The sequence below is a fragment of the Mastomys coucha genome, unplaced genomic scaffold (assembly GCF_008632895.1).
Source record: "Mastomys coucha isolate ucsf_1 unplaced genomic scaffold, UCSF_Mcou_1 pScaffold7, whole genome shotgun sequence".
Classification (NCBI taxonomy): Eukaryota; Metazoa; Chordata; class Mammalia; order Rodentia; family Muridae; genus Mastomys; species Mastomys coucha.
The window spans coordinates 74,512,837-74,530,110 of NW_022196913.1; the positions used below are offsets into that span (position 1 = coordinate 74,512,837).

The window sequence follows — 17,274 nt, forward strand, 5'->3', positions numbered from 1 at the left end:
TAAGTGGACTAAGTCAGTGGAGTGACCAAAACTGTAAGAAACATACTAGCCCATTTCTAGGCTGACCTGAGCAAGACCCTGTCTGAAAAGAGGAGGGGGAAGAAGAGGAAGATGAGGAGAAGAAGAAAAAAACAAACATAAGGTTGCAAGAACAATTGTTTCATAAACTAGTTTATGGAATGTGTGATATCTGATGAGGTACATAATTCCATACTTAGCTATGGTGATGTTGAATTGTGCCAAATGCTTGCTATTATTGTTTAAAAGAAAAAAAAGAGTTGATCAGTGAAACCAGTCTTTATACTTATGTGAACCAATAAATTGCTGATGATTATGGCATTGTGAATGGAGACTGGTAAATATAAGTGGGTGTGGGATAATGAAGAGAAAGCTTTGGACCTAGAAGACTGGTGCCTTTCCCATGCATACTCACTTTCCTCACCTGCTTACTAAATGATCTCACCTTTCCTGGTTTCCCCTCCGAAATACCCCCTATCCCCTCCCCCCTCCTACTGCTCACCCACCCACCCACTCCCACTTCCTGGCCCTGGCATTCCCCTACACTGGGACATAGAGCCTTCACAGGACCCAAGGACCTCTTCTCCCATTGATGACCGACTAGGCCATCCTCTGCTACATATGCAGCTGGAGTCACGAGTCCCACCATGTGTACTCTTTGGTTGGTGGTTTAGTCCCTGGGAGCTCTGGGGGTACAAGTTAGTTCATATTGTTGTTTCTCCCATAGGGCCGCAAACCTCTTCAGTTCCTTGGGTCCTTTCTCTAGTGCCTTCATTGGGATCCCTGTGCTCAGTCCAATGGTTGTCTGGGAGCATCCTCCTGGATTTGTTAGGCACTGGCAGAGCCTCTCAGGAGACAGCTATATCAGGCTCCTGTCAGCAAGCACTTCTAGGCATCTACAATAGTGTCTGAGTTTGGTTATTGCATATGGTATGGATCCCTAAGGGGGCAGTCTCTGGATGGTCATTTCTTCAGTCTCTGCTCCACCCGTTGTCTCTGTAACTCCTTCCATGGGTATTTTGTTTCCCCTTCTAAGAAGGACTGAGGCATCCAGACAGGTCTTCCTTCTTCTTGAGTTTCATGTGGTTTGTGGATTGGGTCTTGGTTATTCCGAGCTTCTGGGCTAATATCCACTTATCAGTGAGTGCATACCACGTGTGTTCTTTTTTGATTGGGTTACCTCACTCAGGATGATATCCTCCAGTTTTTAAAGTTACTTTTTATTTAATTCTGTTAAGTATAGCTCAATGGTTATAGTTTGCATTTCACTGAAAGTATTAAGTGAGTTTTATCCAGATGTTTCAGTCCTCCCCTATAACGCTACTATGTCTGTTTTTTTGTTTGTTTTGTTTTGATGTTAGGAACAAAACCATTTTCAGGAATAGCAGATAGCAATTTCAATCTTTTAAATTGTGCTCTTGCTTGTCCCGAATGCAATTTGTAAGCTTCATCACTGCTGAGTCTTAGAACTGCCTGGTTTTCTTATCTCTGTCTATCCTAATTGTTACCTTTTTTCCAGCTCCTTTACTTTGGTCCCTTCCAGTCTTTAATCTTAAGTGGTGTTCATCAGTAATTCTAAAATTAATATACCTTCAATCTATTTTAGAATGATTTTTCTCTTTACTTTTAAAAAATCTTTATTACTGGTATTCTCCTGTGGCTTTTAAGTTTTTCTTTCTTGAAACAAGAGTTCTGGCTGTTTGAGTATTTTGTATGGTATACTATTTTGTTTTATAAAATTATAAATTTGCGGGGCTAGAGAGAGGTCCTCAGTTCAAATCCCAGCAACCACATGGGGGCTCACAGCCATCTGTAGTGGGATCCGATGCCTTCTTCTGGTGTGTCGGAAGACAACTACAGTATTGTCTTATACAGACAATAAGTAAATTTTATTTATTGTCTTGGACAGAAAAATAAATAAATAAAAATTAAAAAAATTATAATTGACTATCATTTTAGGAAAAGTGCAGTTATTGGATCATTTACCATTACTGCCTTTTAGAAGCAGTCATTTCTATCTAATTCATTGATATTTATTTGCAACTCTTATACAGTTTTATACAATTTAGTATAGTTTTTAAATTGTCTGTGTTTAGGTATCTGTATAATGTTTTAAAACAATGTCTGTCTGTCTCTCTCTGTGTGTATACACACATACACACACACACACACACACACACATAATGTATAGGTGTTTTTGCTTGCATATATTTCTTACCATGTGTGTTCCTGGTGCCCTCAGATGTCAGAGGAGCTATCAGATGCCCTAGAACTGGAGTTATAGATGGTTGTGAGCTGCCAGGTGAATGTTGGAGATTAATCTCAGGTCCTCTGAAACAGCAGCCAGTTCTCTTAACTGCTGAGCCATCTCTCCAGCCCCCTTATCTATATAATTTTTAATATTGGATTTCAGGATTTTAATTCTCTTTCAATTCTTCAATTCTATTGCTTCTTTAATATAACTTTTATGAAAGCAGCATATTTTTACAAAAAACTTTAAAGATACTGTTTTTTAAAAATTATATGTAGGGGTTTATGTATACATGTGTGTAGGTGCCCAGGAAGACCAGAGGCATTGGATCCCTTGGAGCTGGAATTATAGGTGGTTCCTTAGCAAGAAACAGTACATGTCATAACTGCTGTACCATTTCTACAGCTCTACATCACATTTTTGTTCTTACAGTTGTATGTAAATGAGAGTGCAATGAATTTCAGATAACGTCAGGTGTCAGTAGTTCTGCTATCTGGTGTCTTCAGGGGCGCCTGTCTTTGTCTAGCTTTCAGGAGCATGGATTTTTCTTGGCTTGTGGTCCTCTTCCCCTGTCTTCAGAGGTATCAGTATCATGCTTCTTTGCCAGTGGTTCTGACTTCATGTCTCCTTTTCTCTTCCTTTATGCTTCCCTTTTGTCTCTAAGGATTTGTTACATCACATTGGCTTTACCTGAGTAATCCTAGATTATCTCCCCACTACAGATCAACTCACTTGGATCTTTAATGTTCTCTCTGTCTGTCTCCCAACTCCCTCTCTCACAAGTAGTGCAGTATTATTGTCCTTGCTACTAAGGATCTAGTTTTTAGGAACAATACTATCTGTTCTTACTTTCTCCTTAGTAACTCTGTATCCAGCAAGCATATTAATACTGTATAGTGATACATGCTACCTCAAATATTTTCTCTTTTAAAATTTTAATGCTTAGAATTTGTATGGCTAGTTTTGTTCTTGATTCATTAGTATTTCCTGTACATATTTTCTAAAACATAGAAATTCCAAATGTATGTTTTAATTTTGTAATGATTCTTTTAGTGTTCATTCCTCATTCGATGTCTGTTTGGTCTCCAGTCCAAATCGAAGATGTCTTGAAATTCCTTTTTGTTTTTCTTTTTCTGTTTTTACTTTTCTTACATTCTGCTTTTCAGATGAGCATTTCCTTTCTTGACCCACTCTGCGCTCTTGGGGTTTAACATTTTACAGTCAGCATTTTAGCACAGGAAGTCATCTGCTTGCCTGAAGAAATCTTTGTTTCTTTATTTTACCTTTTGTCCTAGCTTCATTTCTGTTGCAATGGTAAAAACATCCTGAAAGGCCATCCCTTCTCCAAAAAGCAGCAACTTTAGAGGAGAAAGGTTTGCATATGGATTACAGTTCCAGATAATAGTTTATTCAAGGCAGGAACTTGAAAATATTATGCCTGCAGCCTTTCTTTGTTGCTTGTTTTCAGCTAACTTTTTCTACTCTTATATAGTTTAGGCTTCCAGCTTGGAATGGAGCTACCCACAGCATCCCGGATCTACCTTTCCCTGTATCCAGATATACCTACAAACCAACCTGATTTAAATAATTGCTTATTATGACTCTCTTCTCAGGTGATTCTGCCTCATGCAAAGTTGACAGTTAAAAAGTAACCAGAATATAATTATATGTGAGTGATAATTTGGCTGGGTATAGATTTTTAGATTGAGATTTTTTTTTTTTTGTAGAATTTCAAAGCTTTGCTTAGTTTCCTTCCTGCTCACTTATCAGACCTGTTGGGACAGTTCATGTCATTTTTGTTGCCTTTGCATATTGCCTCATTTTTATTATGTGTCTAGTGCTGTCTTTGTTTTGTTGTTAACTCAGAAGGTTTTGCAGAGCTTTTTTTTAACATGAATACTAGCTGGAATAAATATGTGCATTTATTTAAAGGACTTATCTATCTTCTACTTTTTTATTTAAAGAACTTACCTATCTGTTCTGTCTTTTTGGGAAATATTCTTGAATTATTTCTTCGGTGATTTTTTCCCCCCTACTGTTACTAGTATTGAGAGTTGAAACTCATTCCCCATATATATCCCAAGCAGGAGCTATTCTGAGGAACTATCTCTGTAGAACTCTATTTTGGCCTGTGACAGGCACTATCTTCAGTAGAACAGCTGTGATTGCTTACAAGGCACACTGTGTATGTCTCTTACACTTATAAATGAATTGTTATAGGCTGAAAGTCTATAAAGTTTGAGGGAAACAGTTGAGCGTACTAGTTTTATGTCCCTTTTCTTAGTCTATGATAATATTTGGATTAAGGTAAATTTTACACTAATTATAACATCTTGAAAAGCACAGCAGTGTTGACTATATGGAAGAGCTTGACATCCTGTGTGTATATGTATGTATATGTGTGCATATACACATATGTGCTTATTTGTGGGGTTCAGAAGAAGATATTACATACTGTAGTATTTCACTGTCCGCTCTAGTCCTTTAGTGAGAACTAAGATTTCTCACTGACCCTGAAGGTAGGATTGGACCCAGAATGCTTCATAGGTTCTCCCTTCACCAAAACCTACAGTGTTAGTATGGACCTGTGACCACAACTCAGTGTTCTATTTGGGTGTCTGATTCTCAAGCTTGTATAGCTGACCCTTTTACCCAGTGACCCATATCTCTAGCTTTATTCACCCTTTCTAATAAGGAAAAATATGGTTTAGATTTTGCTTCTTCCTTATTCATTTTGCTAAATCTGTATTACTCCAAGCCTTTGTTTTCCTATGTGTAAAATGAGGACAGTAGTAGTTCTCTTATTTTTGTGTGTGATAAGTAAATTAGGCACAATTAAGTGTTCAATCAATACCAGATACTATGATACCCATACTCCTAGCACCATCAATATGTAAGTGTTGCTGTCATGTAATTTTCTTGGCTATTACTTAAGTGTTTGCAGTCATGGCAATTGAAAATCTGAGAAATACACAACATTTGGATACCACTTTATTGGCTTCCCACATTCTTTGCATCTATTACAGAGCTCAGTTTAGCTTCTGTTCTCAGTATGACTACTGTAAGTTAAATGCATACTAAACATGGGAAACTAACAATTAATTGACACACAATTATACAATGACTGAGAGTCTCTGCTGCTGTAGTAAGCACCATGATGAAATCTGGTACCCGCCCCTCACTGAGGGAAGTCAGCACAGGTGCTCAAGCAGGGGCAGGAACTGGAGGCAGGAGCTGAAGCAGATGCCATACAGTAATACTGCTCACTGGCTTTTTTCTTAGGGCGTGCTCAGACTGCCTTCTTTTAGCATTAAGGATCACCAGCCCTTGGGTGGCCCCACCTATGACATCAAGACTTACCTAGAGGCCAATCTTAAAAGGGGGCATATTGTCAATTAAAATTTTTTATTCTTAGGTGACTTTCTTGTGTCAGGGTGACAGAAATCAACTAGGACAATGACTAAGATGAATATTAGAAATGTTGGTTAGTATTGGGGAAGTTTTTTTTTTTAAACATGTTCTCCTTTCAGTCATTTTGAAATCATTTATTTACCTTGTTAAATTTTTGATCATTGATTACAAAGACTTTCATAATATTTTGGAGAGATAGTTGGTATTTAGTAAAAAAATTAATGACATAGGAAGCTTATTTTTAGAATCATCTGTAATTTAAGTCTTCAAATATGAAGGACAATACTTTGTATTTAACAAAAATTTGAGGTGAGGAACAGAAGGGAAATGGTGTGCTTGGATGTTTATACTCAACGTGAGCAGTAGAAAGACAAAATTATTCTGAAGCAGATATGACATTGTTTAATACTTAGGTTCTTGTATTTATTACCTTTTGTGCATGGTTAACGTCTCTAATTCATGATATTCTAATCCATACAATGAGAATAGTAACATTTCTATTACAGTGTTTTGTAAAGACTGAATTCATTTGTATGCATAACACAATGCAAGTTCTCAGTTAATGTTAACTGATTGGAGATCCTCCTTAGAAATTTAGTTTTAACCTTCAATCTATGACTAAAAAATGAGGATAGCAATATCCGTATTACAGTCTTTCGTAGAGACTGAGCCCATTTGTTTTGATAGCACATAGAAGTCTGGAGTACATGTTAATCATGAAGAGATGATTCTTCACCTTTTTCCTCTTCTCTCTTATCCTTCCTCATCAGATTAATATTGTATAGATTTCTCTGCTTGTATAATTCTTCCCCCCTTCATGACCAAAATCAGGGTTGACCATTAAAATGAAAGTTTCTCAGCTAGGTTATATGGATAAGTATCATGCAGTAGAGGTATTAATATCTACTTTCTGGTTGTTTGATAAAATCCCTTTGCTTTATTTTGCTTATAAGAGATTGTATTTTAACTTATGAACTTTTTTGGGCTGTTGTATTTCTGTCTCCTCACTCAGGTAGTTTCCTTTGAAAATGTCTTTGCCAAAATAAGTTAAACTTGTTTAAAAATGTAAAATTTATTGTGTATTCTAAAACTATATATGATTCTAAAACTTCCTCTTGAGTTTTATGTGATGATTTCTGCATTTAGTTTCATGTTTTGAGTTCTATTCATCAAGATGTGTTCATATAGTTATGAGAGTTCAGCCTTTAACTTTAAAATTGCATCCTTTTATCTTTTAAATACTGAACTCTGCAACTTAACACAAGTACTGTAAGAACATCTGAGGTAGATAATTAAAGTATAATTAACTTTAAATACCTTGGTGAAGGAGTATAAAAATTATTTAAATTCAATCAGCTAGTACATTTGCAGTTTTCTTTTATTAGGTGTGAAATCTAAGAATCCCCTGCCAACTCTTGAGGGCTCAATCCAGAATGTTGAACTGAAGTACTGCAGCACATCATTGGTCAAATGTGCCTCTGGGACCTTGGGATCAATAAAAATTTGTGCCAAAGCCCCAGGTATGTGCAGCTGGACCGTGTAAAACTTTATTGCCTGTGTAGGAGAATCGGTCTTGCCATTTACAAGGAGCATTTGCTGAAACAAGAATTTATTCATTGTTCCTATGAATCAGAGCTTTTCATTGTTTTATTTATACTTAATACTTTTAACAGTGCAGGGATGATACTTATTGACTTCAACCAATTAATTTTCAGTTAAGGTGAAGAACTTTGCACAGTTTTAACAGTAGTTATTAGGAAAAAAACTAAAAGAATATTTATTCCTGTAGTTTTGACAGATGTCAATTGTATATGATAATTAACTTAATATTGAATTAAGTGTTAACATAGTAGACTTAAGCACAAAAATCGGATGTTACAAAAGTTAGGTTGTAATTGTATTCCTCAGTTTTGCAATGTTTCGTTTTGTAATGTTCTTCTTAAGCTATATGTAATTCTTTCAGCAAACCTAAATTCCATCATATCATAGTATATATTTTACTGAAGTATATCTCTGTCATTTCATGTTATAAACATGCTCTGCATTCATTAGCAAAATAAATTTTAAAACTTATAGTATAGTTAATTTTAAAACTTAAAATAGCTTTATTAGTCAGACTCTTTAGATTATTAACTAGATATTCAGGCTATGTAGCAGCTATTATTGAGCCACATTTTAGTGATGTATTTTCAGATCAGCCATTTCCAAACTACTGTATTGTACATATGAAAAATTTTTCTTTCTCCTTTTAAATTTTTTTTAATTCATATTTCTATTCAGGTGACAGTGGAAAAGAGAAGTTGATTCCTTTGCTTCAGGGTCCTTCTGACACTAGAGACCTTCACAGCACCAAGTGGCTTAATGAAAGTAGAAAGCCAGAATCTCTCCTAGCTCCAGATTTGATAGCCTTTACCATCCAAGTCCCCCAGTACATGGACTACTGTCATCACTCTGGTAAGTGCACTCCCATTGAGTTCCTTCAATTTGTATTTTTCATTTTTAGTATGAAATTTTAAGTTATTTCTTTGGGGATGAATTGTTGGGATCTTCTCTATAGTTATTATTTTCTAAGACTGTTCATTTCATTTCACTATTGATAAATGAAGTATTTACAAATTATGATTTTATTTTAAGAAAGATTCAAACTCCACGTGTAATATGTAATAATCATAGAATTCTGTGCAGTGCGTGCATGCAACTGTGTACATATGTGTATGTGTGTGTATAGGTGTGTGTGTAGTTGTTTGTGTAGGTGTTTGTATGTAGGTGTGTGTGTGTAGGTATTCGTAGGTGTGTGTGTTTCTGTGTATATTTATGTGATGACCCCATACAGCTAAAACAGTCTAAATTTTGTACAAGGCATCCAAAATATACTTCAGAAAGAATGGTAGCTCCTTTAACAAAAGTTGCTGGTAAAAACTGAATATACATACACAGAAAACCAAAAGTGTTTTCCTCTTACCTTACTCTGTTTTTTAATTCAGCTCCAAATGGATGAGAGATGTAAGGCTTGAAACTTTGAAACTGTTTGGGGTAAGAGGAGAGGACACATTGACTCCATAGGACTCAGAGCATCCCAGCAATAACAGGAGCAGTTAAACCACTGAAAAATATAATCACATGAATTTAAACAGCTTCTGCCAGGACCTACTCCACAGGACTCTAAGTAGCACAGAAATGACAGAAACAATTGCTAAATACGATCACATGAAATGAGAAAGGTTTTGTACACCAAAAGCAATAGTCAGCAGGGTGTAGAGACTTGTACAGAATCAGAAAATCTTCACTACATGTCGCAGGAAGGGGTGGAGAGTGTTGATACGTAAAATATATAAACAATGAAAACAAGATGTCAAAAAATATAAAGTACTGAAGTACATAGACCAAGAAGCACACAAAAACATGTTCAGAATCCTTAGCCTTCATAGGAATCCAGATCCAAACTATACTGGAATTCTCTCTTATCTCAAACAGAATTAAATTTTTTATGATATCTAATATAAATGCTATATAAATGCAGTATTGAGAAAATAATGACAAGAAACATATTTGTATATACTCTTTCAGAATTTTCATCAGACAAGAAGAACAAACATTCCCATGCATGCAGGGAAAGGAATGATAATGCAGCCTTGTTGATAGTGCACAGTTATCTAGGCACTGTGAAAACAGACTTGTTTCATGGTTCCGCTATACCATTTCTAGATATGTGCCTCAAAGATCCCCTTGGCTCACTGTAGACACACTGGTGCCCATGCTCATTTTCACATCAGTAACAAAGCCAAGTGATGGGACCAGTCCATACGCTTCTCAAGAGATGAAGAGTTGACAAAGTGGCATGTACATGTACACACACACACACACACACACACACACACACACACACACTCTAGTCTAGAGTATTTCTCAGTAATAAACATAAAATTATGTCATTTTCTGAAAAATGTTTTGAAATGGTGGTCATCATGTTAAATGTAACCATTTTTGTTGAGTATGGTTACTGATACAGAACTTGGTGATAGTGTGTGTGTTCTGTAGGAATATAAAACAGATATTTGGGTGCTGTATTACTGTCTCTAAGCCAGTGTCTGGAGACCCTTTCATACAAGGCCCTCTCCCTGTTAGTCTTCTGGCCATTTTTTTCTCCCTATTTCTCACTGTAATTATGTTTTTGTATGTATTTTTTCCTGCTAATGATTTTTAACACCTGTTGTAGCTTTTTTTTTTCTTTCTATATTCGCTTAGTCCCAGTTCTCAGAGAAACTGGAAATCTCTTCTCAGTTTCTGCCTCTTTAGGACAGCTTTCTCTGAACCTTCTCCATCCCCCTTTCTCCTCACCCAATTTGAATAGGTCTGTTACTTTTTGTCGTAGCTGTGTGTATTTTTCTTTCTTAGCTTTTGTAACCGTGCATTCTTATGTACTATCACTACCTGACAGTGATTTCCAGAGTTAGTCGCTGGTGGGTCGTCACATTTTCTCCAAGTCCTCACAGTGTCTGACATGTGAAGAATGCTCGAGATGATTTAGTGTGTGATGAATAAGTGAGCATTCATGACAAATGGTCTAAGGTGTAACTGTGTCTGATAGGCAAATAGTATGTTCTTAATACTGCTAGCTTTCTTACCTGTTTTCTCTCCATGTTTCTCTTTTATCAGGTAACTACTCTGCTAGAGTATATCTGTCATCATCTTCTTCTGATAGTTTAATTACCCCTAGATAGCTTCTTCACTGGATTGTTACTTGCATTGTTCTGGTCACTACAGTGATCTGAAGTGGTCTGTCAAGCTGCAGTGTGCCTCATAAACTTACCCTCTCATTGTTCCCTGCACATCTTCTGCGATCTTGCCTTTTCCATTGAAACCTTGGACATTCTAGGCTCTGTTAGCATGCTAGTCTCATTAAACTTGCTGTGTTTTATTTACAAATCCTGATAGTAGAGGCACTGATTGATTTGTTTGTTTGTTTGTTTTCAATTATCATTTCAACAATGTGTATATAGTTCATAGCATTGGAAGATAACATACAGTAACTCCTTTAGGAATCAAAAGGCTTATTGCCAGTCTTAAAGCAATCAGTTCCTCCACTCAGGTTCATATAGTGTGTTATTTTGCCATGCATACACATCATTTGTACATACATACTTTGGAATATTTTTCAATAATAAGGAAGAACAAAATTATACCATTTTTAGAAAATGTTTTGAAGTGATGCTCATCATGTTAAATGTAAGCAGATGGATACTTTATGCCTTTTCTCACATTTAAGGAAAATAAGGGCTATAAAATTAAATTGGTGATTATTAGGGATGGAAGGAGGAGAGAGAAAAGATGAAAAGAACAACAGAGAGCCTCAATGTATAGGTACACATGCACACACACATACACACACACACAGAGCTGCAATAAAATGAAGCACTCTGATAGTTAATAAATTCCATTTAAGTAAACAATGGACTTCTTTATCTTTTTAAAAGAAGTTTCATAATAGTAGTATATTAAGCACAGACTGTTATCAAAACCTAAACTAAGATACTTCCTATGGATAAACAATTTTTCCAAGTATTTTAAGGCACAGTCTCTTAACTGCCCTGCTCCCACAGCACAGATATAGCCACTGATGGAACATAGATCCAATATACTTTATTTACTTAAATAGAAAGTGGTCAGTGTGACCTTTGGGTTTCCCTACCCCTGTACAGAAAGGTTGGTTTGCTGATTCAATAAATTATCTTTTTGTTAATGTCTGTTTAATCTTGTTTTAAATATGTGTTATGTAATAAGTATTTTTGGATAATTATCCTTGCTATAGTTTTGGTTAGAATTTGTATTTGAATCATGGAATCAGTAGGGTATTGAGCTCACCAGATGATCTGGGGTCTGTGCTGCTATCTAAGTAAAGCATATGATTATTTGAATCTGCCATATACTTTTGTGTTAAATGGAGTCTTCTATTTTTTTTTTTGTTTTGTTGTGAAGAGAATTAAAATAGTTTAATGAACTAAGAATATCTAAGTAATACCAAAATATTTTTGTAACAATATTTGTATTATTTCTCATAATTTAAAACCAATTTTAGGGTCATAAAATTTCCTCTCACAAAATTTCAAAACACTCTAAAAACCAGCTGCCATAAGATGATTTGTCTGTGATGTGGCACTTACTGGGTAGCACTTTATAGTTTCTCCTGTTGTTAAGAAAATTCACATCATCTGATTAGATTTTTGGTGGTATTTTTATGTATCTGTGTCTAAATGTTAATGTAATTATGTATTTTATTTTAGAAGAAATATTCTTTTGAGCATGATTTAGTCCTTGTGATATGTTTTTTAAATTATTATTATTTCTTTATTCAGGGCATTTTAAAATTCACAATTTCTGCCCACCTTGGAAATACCACCCACATTCATGGCTTAGCATATATATTATAGTAGGGAACTCATAAATATTTGTATAGAGCCAGTTTCAGTGTGAGTTTGATTAATCTTTCGAGCAAGAAACTAGATTTCAATTGACTGTGTATATATGTACTGTGGTATCACTGATGTTACAGCCAAATCAAGTCAAGATGCCTGAAATGAAAGGTAAACAGTTTATAAACAGCCTTTCCAGACTGAAATATCAGCCTCTCGTTGTTGGGACCCATCTGGCTTAGACCTTTGCAGGCCTGTGCATGATGCCTCAGTCTCAATGACTTTATAGGTGTGTCAATCCTATTGCCCTATCTCCGTAGTATCTCCCTTCCCCAACTCTCTTTCTGCCTCCTCTTCCACTGACTTCCCTGAGCCCTGAGGGAAGGGGTTTCTTGGAGATGTCTCATTTTCCAAAGTTGCTTACTCTCTGCACACTGACAAGTTGTGGGTCTCTGTATTTTTTCTTATCAGCTGCAGGAAGAAGCTTCTTTGATGGTGACTGAGCAAGACACTGATCTATGAGTCTAGCAGAGTGGTGTGAGGAGTCATTTTATTGCTATCTTCCTTTAGCAGAGCAGTAGAGTAGGCCCCATGCTGAACAATAGATGGCAACATAAATCTAACGCAGTGCTATTTTTGGAGGTTTGTGGTCTTGCAGTGCTTTGAGCATTTTTGTTTTCCACTTTTAACGTTACAGATCATTTGCTTATATATTATAATTTCCAATTAATTACCCTTTTGTATTCTAAGGAGAGAAAGAAAGTGTGTGGATTTGATGATGAAGAAGTGGTTAGGATCTGGGAGGAGTTGGGGGAGCAGAAACCATAATCAGAATATGGGAAAAAGGTCTATCTTCACTTAAAAAAAGAAGAGTCTCTTTTTGTTTTTATAGCATAGTTGAAAACCTCACTTAGTATCTCACAGCATTGCTTTGCCTTTGAAAATTTAGCAACTTCCTTTGCACCTATCCAATTGCATTGTGCACTTAACAGACAAGTTTACACGGAAGGACCTGAGGGTTCTTGTGGGATTGTAATGTGCCATTCAAGTTATTAGAAGTAGACAAACATGTTTCTGTGACTTTTTTTATATGTAGAATATTTTATCACAGTAATTTATTTATAGGTAATATTTTTAAATGGTTTAGATGAACTTTTTAAACTTTATATGTCATGTTTTGCCTCTGCATTGCACTTTTCTCATACAGATGACTCTTGCACAAAGACAGTCTCCCAGAGTTTATATATCTATGAAATGTTATGTACATCCATGGGGGAAAAAGGGTTTAAACTGAATCCTGTAGAATTTATCCTAATTTACTTTGTTCACTCTTAATAATACTTTCTTTAAAATCTCTGGAAAATTTTAATTATTTGTACAAGTTGAATTACATCCTTAATTTTTCTTCCCTTCCTTCCTTCCTTCCTTCCTTCCTTCCTTCCTTCCTTCCTTCCTTCCTTCCTTCCTTCCTTCCTTCCTTCCTTCCTTTGTTACTGGGTGTGTTGGTTTGAGTGAACTAGTCTTCCATGTGTCTAGCATTTGAATACATGGTTACCAGTTGGTGGCTATGTATGGGGGAGTCTTATGAGATGTGACCTTGAGGTAAAGTATGTCAGCCAAAGTAAGCTTTAAGATTCCAAAGCCATGAACCATTCCCAGTTCACTTTCTCTGCTCTCTGTGGTTTAAGATGTGAGGCCTTGGCTTTTGTTTTCAGCTGTCACATCTGCTGCTGTCTTTTTACTATAGCTACTCGCATCTCTCTAGAACCATAAGCCCAACCAAACTCTGTAAGATATGGTGGTCATGGTATTTATCATAGCAGCAGGAGATAACTAATACACTAGGTCTTAGTGTGTAGCCAGCCTGACCTGGACCTTGAGATCCTTTCTTCTCATGCTTGATGAGTGCGACCAAACCTAGCTCCCATATCTTTGAGTATTAATGTATAATATTCAAAGCAATATTTTCATCCTAGAATTGGAAAGATAGAATTAGATATTTTCAATGTAGTTCTACAATGATGTAAAAATAAGTGTTCTTGTAACACATTTGCTAATTTAACACAATATTGCTGATTTAAGACATTTTTTTCTTCTTTAAAATAATTAACTTCATAAACCAGTATTAGGGTTTAAGTTTTATCACGTAGAACTAATTTTATCTGTTAATTATCAAAAATAGGGATGGGGGAAGTCTTGTTATTGTTAATGGAAAGTCGAAATTACAATTGTGGTCTCTGGAAATTCAGTTCATTTGTGTTAGTAGATTATAACATACCAGAAAATGCACACCATTCAAAGTTCTTTGGTCAGCTAGGAATTTTTAAGGAGATCTACAGTAGAGATGGTGCTTTCATTGGGGAAATGCCTTGTTTCACACAATTCTCTTCATAATGTAAAATTAAGTGGATTGCCTTAAGTTATAGTATTAGTAGTTTTGACAGGGCATTTGACTAGAAATGCTTATATATTGGACCAATTAAAGACAATTCACATTTGTGGTTTGAGTATAAATATATACAAATTATACCCATCTATCTTACTGCATTTCCTCTGTCTTCCCTGAAGACCTTACTATGTACTTTATCTGTAATTGTTGCCAGTTTCTCTCATATTCCCATTGGGCTTCTGGTGCAGAAGTCTGTCCTCTTGATGACAGAGCTTGCCCAAATGATTTCATGCTCCTAGCATTTTTTTTTTTTCCATGGGAATTAGAGGTAAAATGTAACTACAGCTGAACAGAGAGTCTATTTTTGTAATTTTGGAGTTCGGCTCTGTTATTGGAACTAAATGAAGAGATGCAGGTGTTCTCAGTCCAAAGCCTTTGGGAGTTTTGAGGGTAAATGTTTGAAAAGAAAATGCATGTGTTTCCAGAGTCAAACAGCAGCTGTGAGACAAGGATTTATGTTTTTTCTCAGAACTTTGGGATTTCAGAATGTTTCATTTAATCACAAGCACAGAAGGGGGAGTGAATGTTAAAGATGTTATGTATAAAAAATAGTTTACTGATCACTTTACCATACAAAGTAGTTGTGGGAATATGTGAGCAATGTGACTCTTAGGCACGATGTAAACAATTTCTAAAGGACTATTGGTAGTTGCAGGATATAGAATTTTGGAAATGTTGCATTTGTAATACAATTTTTTAACCCCATTAATTAATGAAATAATCTGTTTTCCATTTAGAGGAACACATATACAAACACACGAGATTATATTTGTGGAAAAATATTTTGCACATATACTTTGGTTATAACTTTTTATGGTAAAACTTTTAAGTTATAACAATCTTATAAAAACTAAGATATTTTTAAATATAGTAAGTCTAAGTATCTATAATAACAAATTTGAAATTTGACAGATATTGAAGCTTAGTTATAAAAGCACACATACACATATAATATGTATATAGTATATATATGTATATATGTATATATACTTAAAATGCTTTTCAGATCATGAAGTTACTTTATATTTTAGTTTTTAAAGTACTACTTCTCAGTATTCATTTGTTTTTTTACATGTTTATTTTGCTTCCTTTTTAAAGCTGTTATTTTTTGTCTTTCTGAGATGTGTCTTCTATGTACGCTGGAAGGCTTGTTACTAGAATAAGCCCAGAATGTCCTGAGACTTGCAACACTCCACTGTCTTTTGCCTCTGATGTGCATGCAGGGATTATATGTGTGTGCACAGTGCCTTCATTTTTGTGCTTATTTTCTTTGTTTAGTATTCATTGTTTATTTATTTATGCAATAAATACTTTGTTACAAACTGTTTTACATGCAAAAATTTAATAATCCCCATTGCCTGTGTAAAATTCTACTATGTTGTAGAGATAAACAGAGCGTCATGGAAGAGTGAATGAGATGATTGGAGTGGTTTGCATTGTCACATTCTGGGCTCAGCTCCTACTTTGTAGGTTGTAGGACTTGGAACAGGATAACCTCTGATTATTGGTTTTCATCTTCAAAAATTAATCCATTTATCTCAGTTCATTTTTTCTGAAGATTAGATTTAATAGAATAAACTCAAGTGTGTTAACTAAAATGTAATGCAAGCTTCAGTTAATTTTAGTTAAGACATTGTATTAATTAAATACTTGAAGTTTTTCTGATGCTGCTATTTTCCTCCTTACCAGATGCCTTTTCATGTCCAGCTTTTCCTCTAGTTACTTTATAAACCTGGGAGTGTTTCCTTCTGAAACTGGGCAGCAAAGCTTTTACCTAATTCCAGAGTGTTCCTTCCACACTTAAGTGTCTTCTGAAGTCATGGTTTGGGAGTCAAGAGAAATTTCAATACTAACAGGAAATTACTTTGCTCCTTTGAAAAGTCCTGGATCCTGGAATGAAGCCAGCAAGAGAAATTCGGTGAGCCTTGTGGGTGATCACTTCTTTCCCTCCTCATGGCACTGGGTCAAAAGTTAGGCATGTTTTACTGTGTGCTTAATAAAAGTAAAGTGATAATAAGAGAAAATAGTAGCAGTTTCATGAGTAAGTAGCAAATTAATGTAAAAAAAATAGTTCGGAAACAGGCTACATGTGAACTAGGCTCTAAAGCAACTATAAAATGTGTAGATTTAATCATTTTGTTAAAGTCTCTTTAAGTGGATCAAAAGCCACTATTATTATCCAAGTTTATATTTGAGAAAATGATGCAATTCTTCAAATTATGCTGGTTTGTGTGTTTAAGATCCAGTAACACTGACCTTGCGAATCTGTCCAAATTTTGAAATTGGCTGTTTGGTAACTTTCTGACAAAAATATTCAGGGTTGAAATTCCTGCTAATCTTTGCCTTTTACCCTTTTCCTAAGTGTTTTAGTGTCCATCTCAAGGATGGCTGTTTTATATCTAATTATGATGTGATTGAGAATTCTAAATGAAGAGGCCATTGTTAGTATATAAGAAGGAAAAATACATTCTTGCCATTTGAATGTAACCTTCCTATTCATTGGCCTTTGTCATTAAAATGAGTTATCCAGTGTGGGAGACCTGTAGTCTGACTCATAGGGAATAATTTAGAATAATGGTAAACTAATGATTCTTGCATAGATATGGATAGAAGAGTATATGGGCGCCTTTCTGCCTGGACGGCATTAAGGGCGAAACACCGAGACTACTTCTCTCGCAGTTTACTCAGGAATTTTTCTTTTTTTTTTTTTTTTTTTTTTTTTTTTTTTTTTTTTT

The 17,274-nt window shown here is 35.3% G+C and overlaps 1 protein-coding gene across 6 annotated transcripts in view; it reads left to right on the top strand.

The window, feature by feature from the left end:
- Vps13b (vacuolar protein sorting 13 homolog B) overlaps nt 1-17,274 on the top strand; it is a 564,858-nt gene that overhangs the window by 142,797 nt on the left and 404,787 nt on the right. For 4 of the 6 annotated variants that reach the window (XM_031359340.1, XM_031359343.1, XM_031359341.1 and 1 more), the window contains exons 18-19: nt 7,066-7,200; nt 7,961-8,134. In XM_031359340.1, coding sequence (XP_031215200.1) covers nt 7,066-7,200; nt 7,961-8,134 — 309 coding nt within the window. Of the gene's footprint in view, nt 1-7,065; nt 7,201-7,960; nt 8,135-16,228; nt 16,547-17,274 lie in introns of those variants that run through there. The other 2 variants (XM_031359345.1, XR_004115303.1) reach the window with 2 other exon arrangements.